Source organism: Oryza brachyantha, chromosome 7 (assembly GCF_000231095.2).
Source record: "Oryza brachyantha chromosome 7, ObraRS2, whole genome shotgun sequence".
NCBI lineage: Eukaryota > Viridiplantae > Streptophyta > Magnoliopsida > Poales > Poaceae > Oryza > Oryza brachyantha.
The window spans coordinates 2,440,549-2,459,850 of NC_023169.2; the positions used below are offsets into that span (position 1 = coordinate 2,440,549).

The 19,302-nt window shown below is 39.0% G+C and overlaps 4 protein-coding genes and 1 pseudogene across 5 annotated transcripts; 3 read left to right on the forward strand and 2 right to left on the reverse strand.

Moving 5' to 3' along the window:
• The first annotated feature begins 1,511 nt into the window (after nt 1–1,511).
• Nucleotides 1,512–4,346, forward strand: LOC102701466 (constitutive photomorphogenesis protein 10-like). Of its 2 annotated transcripts, none has more exons than XM_040526063.1 (4): nt 1,512–1,747; nt 1,924–1,997; nt 3,843–3,990; nt 4,225–4,346. In XM_040526063.1, exons 1-4 carry the CDS (start codon nt 1,513–1,515, stop codon nt 4,320–4,322), a joined length of 555 nt encoding a protein of 184 aa, XP_040381997.1. In that variant the 5' UTR covers nt 1,512; the 3' UTR covers nt 4,323–4,346. The 2 variants fall into 2 exon arrangements, with proteins under 2 accessions (XP_040381997.1, XP_040381998.1); XM_040526064.1 differs by having other exon boundaries at nt 3,843–3,947; nt 4,225–4,328.
• A 119-nt stretch (nt 4,347–4,465) lies between these two features.
• On the forward strand, nt 4,466–6,294 carry LOC102701743 (annotated as a pseudogene).
• A 2,923-nt stretch (nt 6,295–9,217) lies between these two features.
• Nucleotides 9,218–9,916, reverse strand: LOC102702025 (non-specific lipid transfer protein GPI-anchored 5-like). The gene is made up of 2 exons (XM_006658260.1): nt 9,586–9,916; nt 9,218–9,485 (listed from the first exon to the last, which is right to left on the reverse strand). The coding sequence occupies exons 1-2, from the start codon at nt 9,914–9,916 to the stop codon at nt 9,310–9,312; spliced, it is 507 nt and encodes a 168-aa protein (XP_006658323.1). The 3' UTR covers nt 9,218–9,309.
• Nucleotides 9,917–12,676: 2,760 nt separating this feature from the next.
• Nucleotides 12,677–13,995, forward strand: LOC102702304 (non-specific lipid transfer protein GPI-anchored 5-like). Its single transcript, XM_006658261.3, has 3 exons — nt 12,677–13,191; nt 13,287–13,379; nt 13,492–13,995. The coding sequence occupies exons 1-3, from the start codon at nt 12,852–12,854 to the stop codon at nt 13,593–13,595; spliced, it is 537 nt and encodes a 178-aa protein (XP_006658324.1). The 5' UTR covers nt 12,677–12,851; the 3' UTR covers nt 13,596–13,995.
• Nucleotides 13,996–15,442: 1,447 nt separating this feature from the next.
• Nucleotides 15,443–18,275, reverse strand: LOC102720254 (protein ANTAGONIST OF LIKE HETEROCHROMATIN PROTEIN 1). The gene is made up of 3 exons (XM_040526462.1): nt 18,194–18,275; nt 17,030–17,253; nt 15,443–16,789 (listed from the first exon to the last, which is right to left on the reverse strand). Exons 2-3 carry the CDS (start codon nt 17,250–17,252, stop codon nt 15,759–15,761), a joined length of 1,254 nt encoding a protein of 417 aa, XP_040382396.1. The 5' UTR covers nt 17,253; nt 18,194–18,275; the 3' UTR covers nt 15,443–15,758.
• Between the last annotated feature and the right edge of the window lie 1,027 nt (nt 18,276–19,302).

Sequence of the window (19,302 nt, forward strand, 5' to 3'; positions counted from 1 at the left end):
TGGGTTAACCAAAGTCATATTTTAATCACACTTGCTAACTGCAACTTGTACTATCTCTAGTTCTCTACACTTGTATTTTAGAGTAGTTAGTTAGCCAATAGTTGCATATACAATGTTAGAATTGTAAAATAGAAGTGTACAGGGAGTGGGGCTGCAGCCCCCTACACACCGGATCTCCTGTGTAAAATAGAGGAGAGAGGAGGGGAAGAAGAGAGAAAAAAAAAGAATAGGAGGGCTAAAGGAGGAAGAAAGTAACTAGCTCCCAACCTTCCAACCTTCGGATTCTAGATCCGCCACTCCAACTCCAAGTGTGCACGTGTAGAGGGGGCGGTGCATCTATGAATGTTATTCGTCATTACATTCTTACGAAGAAAACAAGATGATCAGCAACTAATTAACTTGACACAAAAAAATACTTCAGTTCATAAGATGACCAGGGAACAATGAGTGATTCAACGTACTTAACTGTTTCCAATTTTTACTTCTAATCCTCGTTACATTTGTCATTTTTTTACTCCATTTTGTTTACTGTAGAGATTGATAGGTCTCCTTAATTAAATTCTTAATTAAATTGACTGCAAAGCGCAAACACAAGTTTAGGCATAACATTCGGATTTATTGAGTCGCTCGGATGCCGGGTGCACCTAGCCACCTACTGCTTGCAGCAGTATGGCAGTGCCAATAACCAACAGGAAATAATAACCCTATTAACTAGAAAAATAAGATTACAAGGACATTTATACTGCAATGATTAGTATACTGTTTATATAATTGAATGAGTTCCATGTAGGCTAAAAATTAGTATCGGTCTCTAGATATTTGACGCCGTTGATTTTTTTTATACATGTTTGACTATTCGTCTTATTCAAAAATTTACATAATTACTAATTATTTTATATCATTTTATTTTTTTTAAATATACTTTTATGCATATATATATATATATATAGCTTTACATATTTTTTAGAAAATAAATATAAAACGAACGAAAAAAACATGTGTTGAAAAGTCAACGGTATCCATAGTAACGGAGGGAACAATAACTAAGTTAAATAAAGCTAAAATTTATGGGATCTAAATGATAAATAGATCCTTACATTACTACATCCATAAAAATCTCACTTATATATAATATAAACCCAAAAGTATACGAGATTTATATGGCAGTAACCAGAACAGTAGAAAAACCTGACTTAAATAAATAAAGTTAGATAAACGTTTCCAACTGGATCTTGTGTCAAGCCAAGTTGTGTCGACAGGTCAAAGCACCTCCACACCTTCTCAAAACAACGTCTCCTTTTTCACGTTAAAAAAAATCTAAAAAATTACCATTGTAAACATCAAAATATAAGAAATAACATTAACGAATATAAGTTTTAATAAATATCATCTTACAAACAAATTTGTTCGACCTAACGACGATGACATTTCTTGTACAATGATGATATATCATTTAAAACTCGTATTCATAGTTTGTCAATAATATTAGTTAGATTTTCTAAAAGAAAAAAAATGTCGTCTTCTTCCTCCTCCCTCCCCAGCTCCCGCTCCCCTTTTCCCGCCGCCGGCGGCGGAGGCGGAGGATGGAGTGGCGTTCGGCCCTGGGGCTCCAGCGGCGGCACGTCGGTGTCGTCGTCGGGGAAGCGGATCCAGAAGGAGCTGATGGACCTCAACGTCTCCGACTGCTCCGCCGGGCCCAAGGGCGACAGCCTCTATCACTGGCTCTCCACCATCATCGGACCCCAGGGTATCACCCCCCCCCTCCCCATTCACTTCCTCTGCTACCCTAGTAGCCGCCGATGAAGCCTAGTGTGCGAATTTGACCTCTTCATTTCAGATTGCGGCTGGTTAAAAACCTAAACTTTGGCTTGTGAGCACCTTCACTTTGTTGTTGGTCTAATGCGGTGCTCGCTCGCCTTGTAGGTTCTCCGTACGAAGGAGGGATATTTTTCATCGACATTGTGTTTCCAATTGATTATCCGTTTAGGCCTCCCATGGTAAGAACCAAGAATTTTCGGTTACTTTTCCTTTTGTTTTATGTTTGCTTAAATGGGCCATGAGGTTCCCGGCTATCTGCTTCTAATGCTTGCGTAGAAAGTTTTCCGATATCCTAGAGGCTTAAGTTGTAACTTGACACACTCGCTCTCGTTGCATGTGTGCATTCTACCTAATGCTTTGATTCATGAGTGATCATGTCCCTGTTGTTGGAAAAAAAAATATAGAACTATGTGACATTCTATTGTGGATTCACCACATGGTAACGGTGCTAAGTCAAAGTAGGAAAGACGTGCACTGAAAGAAATGCTTTTAGGAGACATCGGAACTGCTAAAATCTTGAAGAACTGGAATAAATAATCAATAGGATGAATAATTGGTTGGGATAATATTTTTGTATAGGAACTCCTCCTTGTACTTCAGTATGGAAACAGGGTATTACAAAAGCGATAAGCATCGGTATCTACATGCATGTAGCATTTTGTTTCAAAAGTCTACTGTCACCAAACCATTTTAGTTTCTTCAATAATAATCGTATAACCTAATTTGCTAAACCCTTTAGGAAATGGAAAAAATGCATCGAGTTGTTTTCCGAGAATCATGATTCATCCTAAAATGGAATATTCAATGAACATTTTGGGAAACAGGAAATGCCTGTGTTCACGGGTAAACCCAACAGACAGTGCGATTGTTAGAAGGTCCTAGGCTGCAAAAGAATTAGCGTTACTTTTGCTTCTTTTAAAGTGATTTAATGTTCATTTTAGTGTAAGCACCATTTTACCTCTTTCCAAATTCCAATATGGCCTTGATTGTTTATGAAGAAAACCTACCAGAATCTTGGTTTACACTTAATGCTCAAGAATTTAACTGCGCAGAGTTGCTAAGACATTATTTTCCTAGGTGTCTCTTTTTTTGTTGATACTGATGTGAAAACGTGTTTTTTTACAAAGAAAAGTTTTGTCCATGGGAAGTGTTACTAATATATGGGCATCACATATTCACATTCATCCTTTGCCAACATATTATTTTCATATTGTTGATCTTCGTTTCGAATATAAGAGAGTCTGGTAAATAAGAAAAGCCTTCTAAATACAGTTTTTCAGTACATTTAGTAGTGTTATTGACTAAGCAGCATCCACCTGCTGGCTGTAGCCTACAGCCCTATGCGACCACCTGCAGCATGTTTTGGTGATTCCTAAGAGGCCAACTGGCCAAGAGCCTAAGGTTGCTACTGTCTTTGTCCAGCTATTAGCCCATTACCATCAACTTATAGTGACTTAATGGTAGGTAGGACGGTAGGGATCCAAACAGCCAATCTCAATTTCCGCTCCCAGTATTTTACGGAGCATCTATAATTCTCCTCCATTCTCTAGATACCAGAGCTGGAGACCTGGAGCAATCCCAGCATTTCTTTGACCAAACACACAGCCCTGCAGTGCCCTACCTTAACCTTGACCAGCACATGGAACCATGCAAATATCACTGCAGGCCAACATGGGGACACACATATTTAACGCTGCTAGTGCTAAACTCCAAATAATTTGGCAATAGTAAGTGAATTTTCTCATGTTCTTGTAGAGTTGATAGCACATTTGTAATACAAGAAATACACTATAAACTGGTAACTGTGACCTGATATTTGACGTTTCAATAGTTATAAAGATCTTAAAAATACTTTACCCTTCTAGTTGAACGTGTTAACTTTTCAATATTGAAGGGAGTTAAAATTTCAATACAGTGTATAATAGAATCATGGAACAATTGCGATTTCCTGCCATAATTTTATCTGATATTTCAGCATTAGAGGACCTCAACCTGTGGCGATAATTGTTCTGCGACTATTCTAGGTAACTTTCAAGACAAGGATTTACCATTGCAATGTTGACTCCACTGGTAACTTGAGCATGGACATTTTAAGGGAAGGCTGGAGTCCTGCTTTAACTATTACAAAGGTGCTACTTGCCATTAAAGCCATCATCACTAACCCAGATCCATGTATGTTCAAAGTTACTGTATTATCAGAATCGTTCTGTGTTTGCACTATCTTCTATTACTTAACATGTACTCCCTCTGTGCCCCCCCCCTCCCTCCCCCCCCCCCCCCCCCCCCCCACAGAAAAAAGGGTTTGGGACGGAGGGAGTAGTCCTGTTCAAACTAATGTAATATACACACAATTGTTGCTTCGTTTCAACCTAAAGACTTCACATTATGATTATTCTTTTTGTACAGACTGCCCACTTGTGCCAAGCATTGGACGTTTATACTTGACTGATAGAACTAAGCATGATGAAATAGCTGCAGAGTGGACAATGAGGTTTGCAAGATAGGGAATTCTATCTGCAGCTAAGCAAGATCACTGACTCTGTAAATGAATATCTTTGGTGTGCCCTGAGATGTTCAATGTTGGGAAAGGACCAATACTTTTTTTTAGGCTGAGCTGTGACATAAGATTTACCCTGTGCATTTTATATTAGAGAATTATTTTGATGTTAGCTTTTAGCTGCAGAATTGGTTTTAATGGTATTATACTTATGAAAGTTGCCCCAGTATTTCTTCAGAACCAGTTCCAACTTATGAGTAAGTTTCTAAAATGCTATTTATTGGACCTAGGTATTACATTGTATCAGGAGGTGTCAGTGTAATTTCTTCAAACAAATAATTCAGGTTAACATTCCATTCAAAGTATGTGAAGGCGTGCTGGTCAAATCTTTTGCTTGAAACCAAATATTGTTGGTTCTCAGCTCTTAGGTAGTTGAGAATAGCTTCAAATACACAGCAGTTTTCTTTATTTAAGAACTTTACCCCTACTTCCTAGTGTTCCTTATGCCATGTGATTCATGTATATTGTCATCTTGCGTAATACAGTTTTGATGTACTAGAACCTTATTTCAGAACAATATTCTAGATGTCTGTGGGCTGCTTGTGGCAGAATATTAATCACATGTCTGCTGTCCTAACTTCAATTTCACTTCATACAGGATTAAAGGCTACTAGGACAGGCACTGATCTTCCAAATGATCAAACCATACTTTACAGATATTTTACCAGCTCATCTATTTCCAGTACAGACTATGCATATACTAATCACATCAGGCAACCTATAACAATTCCACCCCTCAGAAGAAACCAGTTGCTCTTTCTGGTGATCTTTCTGACTTTCTCCTCAAATCTTGATGCTTTGATCTTGGCATGTCGAGGCAAACATGAGGATCAACAAATATCATCACTTGTTATCAAGATCAACATGTACTGCCCCTGGCATGGCAGCTACATCAAGATGCCAAGCTGAAGATATTATTCCAGGACCAAGATACAGAGCTTCAGCCACCATATCCATATGAAGGTCAGGAGTTGAGGATTCTAGAGGCACCACTGCAAAGGGAAGGTGATGAACAGGAGACACCGGATTGGTACCATGCTGATCAGGAGGAGAATGTTCACCATTATCTAGATGAAGAACCAGAGAAGAAAGTTCACCATTATCTAGATGAAGAACCGGAGAAGAAATTTCATCATTATCTGGATGAAGAGCAGGAGAATAAAACAATTCCAGGATCAAGACAGAGAGAGGAAACTACCAAAGCAATATCCTGATGAGGATCAGAAGACATTGCAGAGATGCCAGGATGAGGAGGAAAAGGGGCCAAATCAATACGAAGATGAGTAGTATACTCCAGGACAATGCCAAGACGAGGCGCAACAAACAGATAAACAGTGCAAAGAAGAATTGGAAAAGGCATCAGAGAAGTATCAAGATGAAGAGCACAAGTCACTCAAGGCACACCACCAATGCCAAGACACAGAGCAGAAGGCCCCAGGGAAACACAAAGCTGCGTAGAAGCTGATCACGCCGCCTTGTGCCGATGATGTGGCCTGGTTCACCCTTCAGGATCTGATAAAAGAGACGCAGCTCCTCATCGGAGAAGGCAAAGCCACCAGCAAGCTTGGAAAGGGGGGAAAAGCCATTGCTGATCATAAACTCCTCCACTTTCCGTCTGCTGGTAACCACGCCGTTTGCCATAAGCTCCTCCACTTTCCGTCTGCTGGTAACCATGCCGTTTGCCATGGTGATAAGGCGACCTGTTGGCTGAACTAAGTCGATGGGGGTGATCTGCCGGAGCGTGAAGGCCCTGAACCAGATGGTCAAGGCCAAGCATGGCTCCAAGAAGAACAATCCTTTCTCATCAAGTGAGTACATGCATGTGGTCCAGAGTTCCCTAGTAGAATCAGCACATCTCAGAATAATGCACCTGTTTAACTCTGCAAGTACATGATTTTGGGGATAGTTCAAGATGTGCAGAATCTGCCAAGAAACTCTAGAGCAACGCCAATCATCTCTTCATTGCTTTATGCCATTTACTAACTAATGTAAATACTCAATGATGTACCAGATGAAACATCAGTCTAGCTGTTTCACGATGCATCCTCTGCAATGTTATAGCACACGAAGTATGAGCAGGAGGGAATTGGTCAGTTCTACCGACATTTTCTCCTTGCTTTTCATTCTGAGTGTTGCTATAGATACTACCCCGTTGTACGACTTATGTACAACCAGAAGCATGCAATCATAGATCAATAAAAGAAGCGGTTGTTGATTTGCACTCAACTGTTGATCAATCCTAGTTGTGCATTAGTCGTACAATGGGGTATGCAGCAATTCTGTTTCATTTTGGTGTATGTATGATGAATGTTGAGACTGCACATTAGCGAAAAACGATGTGCGCAGTTCATTCCTGTCGTCGTATCAACATGAAAATGTATCGATAATTTACTGTGGAAATGTTTTGGCGCCATTGGTTTTTTAGTTCTGAACTTACAATTTCGTAACTGTTGCTTGTGAATTGTAAACTTATTCACAACTAGTCACCCGTTACAATTTCCTTGCTTTTACATTATTGACGAAGATTGCAGTTAGTTTTTATCAAAAATCAAAATCAAAATCAAAATGTCATTGCACTAATGATGTTTGTCTGAATATAAAATTAAGCATTAGAAATAGTTAATCTTGTCGTTGCACTGATGAGTTCCATATGCTGGATATAATATATGGAACATAGTGCATGAAACTAGTATGCCAACTGGTAAAAATCAATGAATTGGCAGGTAGCATTTGGCTGGAGTTGGCCAGCCAGACCAATCTAACTATATGCCGAGATACTACTGATCTCGTACAATTAAGCACAAAAAATGGCAGAATATATTCTGCTTTAGCTAAAGAATATGCAAAATTAGTACTATGAGTCAGTATAGAGACATCCGATATTAAGATTCTAGGATATCAAATGTCATATTTTAGTCACAGTTGCTAACTGAAATTTGTAGTACCTTCTCTGAACTAACTATAAATACTTCAGCTAGTTAACCACGAACTACGTGGAATCATAGAAATTATCACCCTTATCTTTTCGCTTATGCTTATAAACCAAAATTTAAATTTTTAACATTAAATTTGAGTTGATTTAAGGTTTTTTATCATAGTTTATTTTCTAAAAGTTTTATTAACAAATTATTTTTTATTTGTAAATATGTTGTTTGACTTTTTTTCTTCTAAAAACACCAAACAATCACCACCTATAAGGTAATCTATCTTTAACTGTTCAAAATCAGATTAGCCAGTACAAGTCCTCCGTGATTGTGAATAACATTAAAAATAAACCATGCATCTATCTTATTACAGTTTTACAAAGAAAAATCCGTTTGATTCAATCTCAAAAACAGCAAATTAACCAGTCGCCTTCAGGAGTGGACAACAAGTGATTCAACAATGTACTTTTATGTTTCTCCTTTTTTCCCCCCCAAAATTTGTCATTTTTTGCTTAATTTTGTTTATTTCCTATAGAGGTTGATGGCTCTCCGTGCCAATAACCAAGAGAACAAAACTCTCTTAGAATATATGAGAAAAAAGGACATGAAGAACCACTGTAGCAGTCAAGAATCAGAAAATGTCAACGTCACCTAATCTTCAATTGTAGCTATATATACAAAGGCAGCTTGGGTAAACATTGCCAGCTGGATTGGCTGTCAACAGCCCAAGATATCTAGCAAGCAAAGGTGATATATGATTAGAGGTGCTGATCTCCAAATCATTTCTCAAAACAAGAATTAATGTCCAATTTGAGTCTTTAATGGTGCTTTCAATGTCTTCAATGGCTGTGTTTGTTTAGTTGTAGTTGCAATGCCAAATCCTTGTGACAGTTTGTTCTAGTACTTCTCTAATGCATAGCATACTTCCCTTGCATTGCACCACTGTGGCTCCATATCACTATTTCAGGAGATTGCCTGGCCAATTTTCCCTCTCTTTTTTCATGATTTCTATAAGTATAACTAGGTCAATCAAATCATTCATTTCAAATGGAAATCTATTTCATAAATATAAACTGAACATTTTGATATATTAGTGTCGAATAGTATATTGTTTTGAAGTTCATAGTTCTTTTTGAATTTTTAAACAAAAAGTTCAAGGTTATCGAGTAGACATTCTAAATTATAAACCTTTAGTGAAAAATAAACCCCATGACTGAATAATGCATGCTAACAAAGTTTGTAAGGAATAATTTGTCGAAACCCAAAGTCAATCATAATTAAAGAACATGATATCTTTCTGAATTTTTAGAAGCCACTTTATCCCATTTAAAATTAAAAGCTCTTGTGATATCTGAAAAGGTCAAATTAATTATGGTGCATGAACGAGGAGAAAACAATATGAGACCAATGAAAATGGATTCCAGATAGTACAGGGAGATCCACAAAGAAACTTATTTTTTTTAATTGTTATCAATCTTAGATTGCATATTTAAATTAGCAAACAAAATCAAATCTTGGATCTATCCACTTTGGGTTCAGGCCACTTGAATGGTAAGATAGGTTAGACTTGTAAGAATTACTCACTCAATTTTAAAATATAAGCATTTTTATGTTGTTTATAATACTAAATACTAAAGTTAGATTGAAATATTTCTTTTTATTCTCACTTTTGTGGTTAAATTTTGAATTCCGTATTGCTTAAATTCCCTTTCCAAGCATCCGATTAGTGATGGCATGATGGAAATGATACGAATTATGGGAATCAACTCATAAATGCTTACATCCTTATATACAATTTATATCCTAAATGTAGTTATATTTTGGAATGAATGTAGCATCCCACAAAATGCAAAACACTTCAATATCTCATTATTCAAAAGTAATATCATACAACGAATATAATCGAAATTTGAAACACAATGAAATTACAATATGAGACAAATTAATGACACGTGCCACACAAGATCAATCAATGACAATATGAAACTCCTCCATCAAGCTGCTGCTCGATCAAGCATGGATGATTGCGAACACGGCAGAGACGATGACGATCGCAGCGGAGGCAGCCTTGCCGACGCTCTCGCCGGAGGAGCTCGGGGTCGTCGGCGTCGCCTTCGACCCCGTCCCTGCAGGAGGCGCGTGAGGCGCCGCGCCCGGCGCCGGAGACGGAATCGGGGCAGCGACTTCTGCAAAAGACACAACGTCGTCGATCGGTCATCGGTCACGGCGGCGGAATCTCCGAAGTTCGCCGGAGCAATGGAAGAAGAAGTGAATGGTGGTACTCACTGCTGCACTCGCTGGGGGGCGGGGTGGCGACGCCGCAGGCGGCGGGAAGCTCGAGCGCGCGGGTGTTGTTGACGGTGACGCCGAGCGAGGAGGCGCCGCCGCCGAGCACGACGCAGAGGCAGTCGGGCCTCGACTTGACGACGCTCGACAGCGCCGTGCAGCACGACGGCGTCGGCCTCGACGCGTTCCCCTGCATGTAGTCCAGGCACGGCGCCAGGCTCACGATCGTCGTCGTGCAGCTCCCGCCGCCGGTGCTGCCCTGCGCCTCGGCGCCGGCGAGCAGCGCGGCCGCGACGACGGCCGCGATAACGATGGCATTGCGCCCCGCCATTGCTGCCACCAACTAATTAAAGTTGCAAACTTTAGCCTGCTCCTGTAGAGTGTCAAGCTGAGTTCTTGATGGTGTTTGATTAGCTTGTGTGTTTAAGTGTGTTTATATAGGGTTAGTGATGGAATCTTAGGCATGTCGTTGGTGACCAACTCTTCCTAATGACACCTTAATTTGATAAGACAGGTGATAACTAATCACTTTGATATATATACATACATGATCAATGTCTTGGCTTGGTGAGGTGTACAAAGGGGTTGATTGTTCAGAGAAAAATACCCATCATCATATTTGCAAATGAAAAAAATATTATATAAATAAAACTTAAAATTTTTATGTATATATTCTTAGCGATATAAAAGTCAAGGCTAAAAAATAAACTAGGATAAAAAATCCTAAAATTAACTTCAAATTTAAGGTTCAAAATTTAAACTTATAAACATAAACAAAGCGAAAAGATGAGTCTGGAAGACTGCTTGCATATATACGACTTCTGTTGGGGTATTTTTGAACAAATAATTGGTGTATTGGTATAAGTTTGTTGGTATAATTGTCAGCAATTGGGCATATATTTTGTGACATCGATAGTGAAATGAATGCATGCATGCATGCACTTGGGTTGGCAAGATGCTTCCTCTTCGATCGTATGATAACTGTCGGAATATTAATTAGGTGTTCCAAATATCGATTAATATTCGCGTTCCTAACAACAAAAACAACACAGCAATTCAGTGATGCTCTAACAAGAACAGTGACGTGACAGTTAGCAGGCATATCCTAGGAACAATATTCGGTTAAAAACGTTCGGACCCGTTGAATCACGGGAATGAAAAAACAAGAGAATAGAGAAAACATAATATTCTGATATGAATGTAAGGGCTCGTTTGGTAGAGCTCTGAACTCCAGATCCTAGCTCCAAACTTCAAATCCAGTAAGAGCTGATTCTGTGGGAGCTGGAGAGTAGATCAAAACTGTTTGGCTAGCTTGGTCTGTTCCAGAACTATAAAAAAGAGGATACGGAGTATATCGACAATAATACCCTTGTGGGTCATATGGAGTCATGATTAAGCCATAATTTAATTATGTTTCTTTTTCATATAATTAAATATCGATTATTTTTTAGTTTGAACAACACAACTATATGGTTACAAAAATTATATATGACAGTTAACATATAATATAAATGATTAGTAATAATATATAGTCCTAATGAGTGGCAAATTCAAGTAATTATAGTAAAATAACAAAGGGTAGTGGGTCTTTTAGCGTAGAGTGGAGCTGTGGAGCAGCAAAAACCCAGCTTCACCCCTGTAGTTCATTTTTTAGGAGCAGCTCCGCTCTAAAAAATAGAATCTGTACCGTTTGGCACAACTCCGACTCCAGATAAGTTAGAGTTGGGAGCTAGAGTTGTGCCAAATGGGCTCTAAGTGTAAAACAGATAATTACAAAACATAGAAAAACGTAGTAATGACCATTTAATTGGACTATAGAAAAAACATAGGAATTTGAGGAGAGATAAAAGACCCAAAAGAATTTTTTCCATGATGTTCTACCTCTTATTAAATTTCCTCCAAAACTTATATGGGAAGAGGTATTCTATAGGAATTTCATAGGTTTATTCCTTTGATTCAAGGGGCTTTGTAAGAAGTTCTTATAGTAATGAAATTCTCTAAAATTCTTATGAATTTCTTTTAAATCAAATGGGGCCTCAACTTTTGAAGACGAGAGGTGTATGAGTTTTGCCATCTCACCAGTCACCTGATTTTGTTTTAACATCAATCAAGATAACCTGAACTCGCAGCCTTGCTGTAACATTTTTATTTGGTTTGTCCTTAATTTGTACTGATTCAACTTAGGTGTGGTAATGGCTCTAACTTTTTTATCAATATAATTTAAGGGTATAAGGCAGGCTAAAATTTTATAGACTTTTCAGCTAAAAATTTTAAGGGTTAGGTATGATTGCGAAAGACCCAATAAACTTGGCTTTTTACCGCCCCTAGTTTACCTGCATATATTCCTATACTTATCTAGATTATAATTTTCTCGATTCTATATTTGTATGATTCACTACACTAGAAAATTTTGTTCCAGCCCTTCGTCCCAAAATGAGTTCGCTTTTATACATATTCACGTACACAAGCAAGCTTATTTTAAAAGTTGTCTATATTTCATATATAAAAGTGAACTTATTTTAGGACTGAGGCAGTATTGGTTTCACCCAGGGAAAGAAAGGCATAAACATGCATGTAAGTTGCTCAATAAATACATATGATGATAGTCACTAAAACGTATAATATAGAGATTTGCTCCGATCCAACAAAAAATATCTTGAGGTATCGGTACCTTAAGATACTAAATTATTTCTCATCATTGGATCTAATTGAGTAGGATGTGTACTATTAAATCTAACAATCAGAAACAATTTGGTACCACGAGGTACTGATACCTCGAGATACTTTTTGTTGTACTGTAAAATTGATCTATAATATAAATAAGAAAAACTAGTCACTTGACGATAAAAGTCCCACAATGCAATTGGCCTGTTTACCTTTCAAATATCATGAGAACATGCTAATGCTGATTCTGGAAACAACATGAGGGGGAAAAAAAAGGTAACAGCCTAAATTTCTACAGATTCATCAAGCCATTTCCATAAATAGAGTGCTGCAGCAGATGACATCCAGGTTCATCAGCACCATGACCAGACAACTGTGTGGCCAGGAAGAACCACATCATGCACCTTCCCAGCACAGCATTCCTGCAATTCCGGCAACGCATGGTTGCAGCATACAGCGATCTTCCTCTTCCATCAGCGTTCTCACAAACCATTCTCTCCTGATGCCATCAAAGCCCTTTTTTTCTTCTCCCTTTGTATGAGACATACACCAGTTCTTGATTGACCTGCATTTGCTCGCCGTCGTCGACCCGGCAGCTGGCAATGGCTGCAAGAAAGATGGAGATCGGCGCCTCGCGAGCTCCGGTGGTGGCAGTGATGGTGGTGGTGATGCTGGCTTCGCGCACCGTGTCACAGAACAATGGCTGCTCCAGCGTGATGATGACGCTCTCACCGTGCCTCGACTACATCTCCGGCAAATCGCTGCTCCCGGAGTTCACCTGCTGCACCACGCTCGCTGGCGTCGTCCAGTCTGATCCCCGGTGCCTCTGCATGGTCCTGGACGGCAGCGCCGCGTCCTTCGGCATCGCCATTAACCACACCAGGGCGATGGAGCTCCCTGGTACCTGCAAGGTCCAGGCACCACCAATCGGCCAATGCAAAGGTAATGCTATGTCAGAATCAAATGCAGATGATGGTCAGTTCATGTAGATCTTACGCTCAGCAGATTGACCAGAACGTATCGGCGATTGATTTCAGGCGTACCAACTCCACCTGCAGCACCAGACACACCAACATTAGCCGATGAGCCGGTAGAGGTCAACGAGGATGAACCAAGTCCACCACCTGCAGGTAATGTCATGAATAAACCCAAATTCAGTTACAGGTACCATGATCATTGATAAAAGATGGTGGAAGTGCATAGACACTGACCTGACTGGTTTATTAATCCAATTTGATGCAGGAAGCACGGGGGCTAACACAACCTCAAGCTCCACAAACTCAAAGAAAGCAGGGAGTTTAATGGCCACTGTGCTTATTCCCACTTGTGCTTTGCTCTCTGTCTGAACTGCACAAGTATATTTCCATGGCTATAATTATCTGTTACCTTTGCGGCAGCTAGATCTTATGTGACCTTCTATTAAATCAGTATGATTCTTCTTTCTTCATTTCAAGACTGACATTTTCAATGTTATGCCTTCTGAGTTCTGACAAGTACATTGAACATAGCTTAACCAGATTTTCCCAGTTTGTACCCTGCAATAATTTACACTAAAGGGGTGACTGTAGGTAAGCCTGCCTAAAATCCCTGAATATTAGTCTGCAGAAGATATATGCAAGTAGAAGACCAGAAGACAACCAATATTCACACACTATTTTTGAAGAATACTTAGAAATCATTCTAGTTACAACCATTATCTACAGTATCTATCAGAATAGTTCTATTAGCTAAACTGAAATTTGCATTCATAGGGCACACTTGGAGTCAGAATGTAGATGAAATTAAGAGAATTGTACAAATTAATTCAATATAATATTTTACTATATTTCACAATAATATTGATTGCATTCTTAAACACCACTCGCTTAAATTGGCATAACAAAAATGGCATCACTCATTGCCACCAGTTGTGCAACATCAGGATATAAAATGGACCCACATTCATGGAAGCACCTGTGTTAACCTTTCTCCCCTATGAACAACTCCAACTTTGTTTTCCCGTCACAGCTCTCATGCTTCTTTCTACTCTTATTTGGAGAAGTGTTGGATACACAATTACCATCAACATTCAGGAGACTCACCTCCAGGCAAACTTGTGAGTACATAATGGAACTAGACTTATCTCCCTTTTCTTTGTTAGGAATCAGCAGTCAACAAGCAAAATAACAAATCTAATTGCTATTGATACCTACAAAAAAAATAACCAGCTAACACAACAGTAAAAAAAAATTAGGAGATACCAGTCATTGGACCATATGCAAAATCATGCAAAACAGTAAATAGTAGTTGTGCATATTTGGCTTTTGGTTTGCGAATTTGCAAGTAGAGAGCAACAAGAAAACATAACAACAATAGGATGGTACTAATGATCTATTCGAGCAATATTTGCCGTGCAATGCTTTACCCTGGTAAAGGAACCTAGAAAGTAGAACAAGCAGATGAGCTGAATACCTAGTGTTGCATACAATTTACCAAGGAAAAAAAGAATCATAGACGGCCTTCACAAATACAGGATAGTTGTAGCCAGCAAATGTCAAGTATAAACAGCAAATTATTTTGCGTCAGCTTTTATATGAATCTATAAAAGCTCATATTCTGGATTCTACAACTAAAAATTCTAACCAACCACCCCCCCCCCCCCCCCCCCCAACAAAAAAAAAAGCGCACACACACACAAAAGGCCCAATGTGATTCAACTTAAGAAATGTAAGTATTCAAAGCTATGATCAGGGATTCGTGTTACCACACTTGTAATCAATTGATAGATACCAAATACTTATATTCTCTGCCTGTAATCAAGCTTATTTAAGAACCAAATTAAAACTTCACTGGGAAAACATAGCAAGCATGCTTCTGTTCAAGTAGGTTTATTGCACAAAAAGCTCTAGCAACATAAACAAGATTCCAGATAATCTTATCAATGGAAAGAATAGTATCATTGGAACAGAATGAGCATCGATCAATCTCAGATATCATCAGCAATTCAATAAAATACTGCCAGGAATGTGAAAGCAGACGTATGATTTTAGAAACCATGGCTTTGTAATAAACTGAAAATGAGGTGGTGGCACATCCAAGACAGTTCTTTCAACATGTCATATGTAAATTAGTATCTTTCTCAGGTATTTTGGCACCGTGAGTTTTAATATATTATGCAGATATAAACCTTTATTATAAAATATAAGTTGCAAAACTACTCTCCTTGGCAATTTCTTTCATTTAAACTTTTAAAGCAATTGACCATTGAAATAACTTGTACCTCAAAATGATGGGAATTGTCGCCATCATGAAGACATTAACAGTTTTTCCTCAACTCAAGGACAGGGGTAGTTTGATCCTGAGGTAGCTACTTTCTAACTAAATTGTTCAATTGCTAATCTTTACTGAATTGAGACCAGCAGGTCTGATTACAACAAGAAGAACCAAGGAGAAAAACATAAGAACAAAGACGCCTTCTTGCAACTCCAGAAAACTGCCAGTCAGCTTAGCTGAGTTCAATGGGAAGTTTCTTAGCTTTGAAGATACCCTGTAATGATGTCTCTCATTGTCATGCCAATAGAATCCACTTGCTCACATTTCTCTTCAGTATACCCAGTATCATGATGATCTGGAAGTTGAAGATCTGGAAGCAGTTCATCTTCACTGTCTATAATTATATTGTGAAGCAGACAGCAGACAAGAATTATACTTGGCAACTTATTCTTATCAGGCCTCCACATGACTTTGTTTAAGATCCTCCAGGAGCCCTTCAGTCGTGAAAGTGCTCTTGTTCCAAGCATTCTTGCAACCTTTTGCCTTGCATTAAAGTTGGACATTGCGGCCGACAGACTTTCCCCGTCATATGGAGTCATAAGCCATGGGAGTAAAGGGTAACAATTGTTACCAACAATGTATTCCTTGATTTCGCCAATCTCTGCTGAAACCATGACAGGGCCATCCAAGCGTGTCCCAGCTTCGCAGTGCTTGAAAAACCCAGAGCACTTCAGCAATCGTGAAAATGTCATGCTGCCAGGCCAACCAGTGACAATATCAATAAACCTCATCTCATCATCAACAATCCCCTGTAGGAACATACTGTAGTTCTTCGCTGGGTCACACCAATCTTCAGACGACTCGACAGCGGGAAGCGTCATGATTATGTGGGTCGCATCGACGGCGCCACAACAATTCGGCAGACCAGACTCCAGCTCAAACTTAGCCTTGATCTCCTCCATTCTCTCTGGACCTGGCCACACCAGATGATGCCGAGCCCTCTCCTCCATCGACTCGATAAACCTCCAGGTCACCTGCGAGACGGTAGACTGCCCGACACCGAAGGCAGAACCCACCGACACCTGCGAATCGCCGGACGCCAGCCTCCTCATGGCAATCGCCACCTGCTTCTCCACACTGAGCAGCCTCCCCTCGATGTTGATCAGCCCGGACGGCGGCCGCGAGATCAAATCCTCCCTCACGATGGAGCAGATGTAGTCGAACGTTCGCCGAGACGTCCTGAAGAAGTACCTGAACGCCTCCCCCTCATCTGAAGGCGCACTGTAACCTGTCCATCAACAACAAATCGAAACTCAAAGACCAGACCTAGGATTCATCCACCCCACGCCGCAATCTCACAGCTCTACACCAAAAACCTATCCAAAGTCCTGCCTTTCCTCAAGAACGACGCTAAATCTTGGCGGAGAACAGACCAAATCCGAGAGGGAATGGAGCAAGAAGTTGGCGAGGGAGGATTCAAGAAGCTGTGGGAAAGGAGGGGTTTTGGAGAAGGGGGATTGGGGTATACCTGACTCGGCGTGCTTGTGGAGGAAGGTGTACCACCACTCGGTGTCGAGGCCGCGGAGCTCCGGCGGGAGCGGCGGCGGGCCGCCGCCGTACTTGACGATCTTGAGCTTGCCGGAGTCCTTGGACTTGCGCTTGCCCTTCTTGGACTTCTTCACCGGCGCCATCTTCCCGCTGCCCTCCTCTCCTCCTCCTCTTCTCCCCTTCTTGCTTTTCTTCTCCATCATCCTATTTATGGAGGAACAATAGTTGATAGTGCAAATCCAAATTTTTTTTTACTACATTCCAAAACGAATGAATCCTGGCGTGCTAGTGTAAATTCCAAATTTTTTACTGCATTCCCAAAAGGCAAATGAAATAGTATTGCTTTCGTGCCGATAAAGCTTACACGGTTTTTACATCGAAAAAGTCAAACCAAGTACTTGTAAATAACAAATAATTTTTGAATAAAACTTTTAGATACCTCCGTCTAAAATCAAAGTCTGAAAACTAAATTATAATTAAAAGTCTATAATTAACTCTAAACTTAAAATTCTCAAATCTTGATATAAAATTATAAGCAGAAGTGAAAAGATAGGGACATATCTTTTCGTTGAGATTTTTTTTCATTGGATCGGAATGCTAAATTTTAAATTTTCATATAAATTTTAACCAAATTTCAAGTTTTCTAATGTTTTTTGTGGCTGTTGGATAGGAAATTCTAAATTTAAATCTTCTACCACTATGGCCTAAAATATAGTTAGCTATGAATTTAGATAGAAAGGTAGATATGTTTTCGAACGAACAGAGCAGTATATTCACAAAAAAGAAAATCTCATCTAAATGACGAAATTTTACATGTTGCTTTCGCTTGATCGAAATCTTAAATCTGAATTTTTCTAGTAAATTCCAACAGAATAAATGAAATCATGTTCCCATCTCAAAAAAAAAAAGAAATGGATCTAATCTACTCTGAGTTTTTCAGGTTCGTTTGAAATCCTATATCTAAATATTGTGGTGCATTTCAATAAGCAAATAGAATCATACTTTCATCTCAACAGAAAAAAAAACAAAAGGTGGCTCTTTTACTTAAGTTCACTGAATCGGAATCCTAAATCCAATTTTCTGGTATGTTTAGATGAAACAAATAAAATTTTACTTTCATCTCGATAAAAAGAAAAGATCTTACTTGTTTATAGCTTTTCGCGCTCGGCGGATCGAGATCTTACACGATTAGCCTTAAAACGAGATCTATCCCATAACCTGATTTCTTACCTTCGCCCTTCTTGCCCTTGTGCGGCGGCGCTGTTCATAGGGTGTGTATATATAAGAAGAATTATAGTAAACCTATAGATTTTTCACACTGTCACCGTTGATAAGCCAAATATTATAAATTAACGTCTCGATCTATCTTTGGAATGTATATGCTGAAAAGAATGGGCCGGCCTAAAAAAACTTAAGCCTAAATGAAATCTGTTTTATAACCTTCCTCTTTATATTTTTCATGCATGACATTGCAGACCTATATGCTGTAGCCATTGAATGGATTCCATTCATGTTGCTAACTCTAGTCTCGGATATCTCACAATGAAAAAGGAAATAATGAAATAAAAAGAAAGAAAAATCTCACACAGTCATGCTCTCGATAATGTATGTCGGGATCTATTATAAACTTTGGTTTCTTACCTTCACTCTTTTATCATTATACAACGTATTCATATATTAACTCCGCTCCACGTTATAAAACTTTCTGATCTTATCTAGATTCATACGTATACTTAATATATCTAGACACATATATAAACTATATACATGGATGAATCTAAGATAAAACATGATCTACCGTAAAGCCTAGCTTTGCACCTAGGCCTCCAAAGCACAACCATCGTGGATAAGCAAGTATTATAACATTAGTGTTCTCGATCTACCTTCAGAACATACATGTTAAGAAAAGGCTGGCAAAAAAAAGTCTAAGCATAACATATTTGAGCCTCGACAATAAATTTAAAAGCATCATATATTGAACTTTTACGCGGAGCGACAAAATTTGAAATAGTGCAAAGCATTTAACCCTTTTAGAAATCACACTTTTCTTTACTGTCCATAAATAGTTCCGTTGAAAATGACACACAATAAATAGGATATACGAAGTAAAGAGCATTAAGATGATGGGGTATACATTAAATATATGAACATTTATAAATAGTGTATCGATTTTTCTCGTTACACTAAATATACTAAAGACGGTTGAACACATTACCACTAATTCTAATAGGAATTAGGAAAAAAATCATCAAA

What these genes read in the sequence shown, in the direction of transcription:
- LOC102701466 (XM_040526063.1), top strand. Translation starts at nt 1,513, where the DNA reads ATGTCGTCTTCTTCCTCCTCCCTCCCCAGCTCCCGCTCCCCTTTTCCC. An exon ending in ATCCGTTTAGGCCTCCCATG is followed by an intron (nt 1,998 to 3,842) that starts GTAAGAACCAAG and finishes CGACTATTCTAG; the next exon opens with GTAACTTTCAAGACAAGGAT. An exon ending in CATCACTAACCCAGATCCAT is followed by an intron (nt 3,991 to 4,224) that starts GTATGTTCAAAG and finishes CTTTTTGTACAG; the next exon opens with ACTGCCCACTTGTGCCAAGC.
- LOC102702025 (XM_006658260.1), bottom strand. Translation starts at nt 9,916, where the DNA reads ATGGCGGGGCGCAATGCCATCGTTATCGCGGCCGTCGTCGCGGCCGCG. An exon ending in GCCCCCCAGCGAGTGCAGCA is followed by an intron (nt 9,486 to 9,585) that starts GTGAGTACCACC and finishes TGTCTTTTGCAG; the next exon opens with AAGTCGCTGCCCCGATTCCG.
- LOC102702304 (XM_006658261.3), top strand. Translation starts at nt 12,852, where the DNA reads ATGGCTGCAAGAAAGATGGAGATCGGCGCCTCGCGAGCTCCGGTGGTG. An exon ending in ACCAATCGGCCAATGCAAAG is followed by an intron (nt 13,192 to 13,286) that starts GTAATGCTATGT and finishes GATTGATTTCAG; the next exon opens with GCGTACCAACTCCACCTGCA. An exon ending in ACCAAGTCCACCACCTGCAG is followed by an intron (nt 13,380 to 13,491) that starts GTAATGTCATGA and finishes AATTTGATGCAG; the next exon opens with GAAGCACGGGGGCTAACACA.
- LOC102720254 (XM_040526462.1), bottom strand. Translation starts at nt 17,252, where the DNA reads ATGATGGAGAAGAAAAGCAAGAAGGGGAGAAGAGGAGGAGGAGAGGAG. An exon ending in CCACAAGCACGCCGAGTCAG is followed by an intron (nt 16,790 to 17,029) that starts GTATACCCCAAT and finishes GTTGATGGACAG; the next exon opens with GTTACAGTGCGCCTTCAGAT.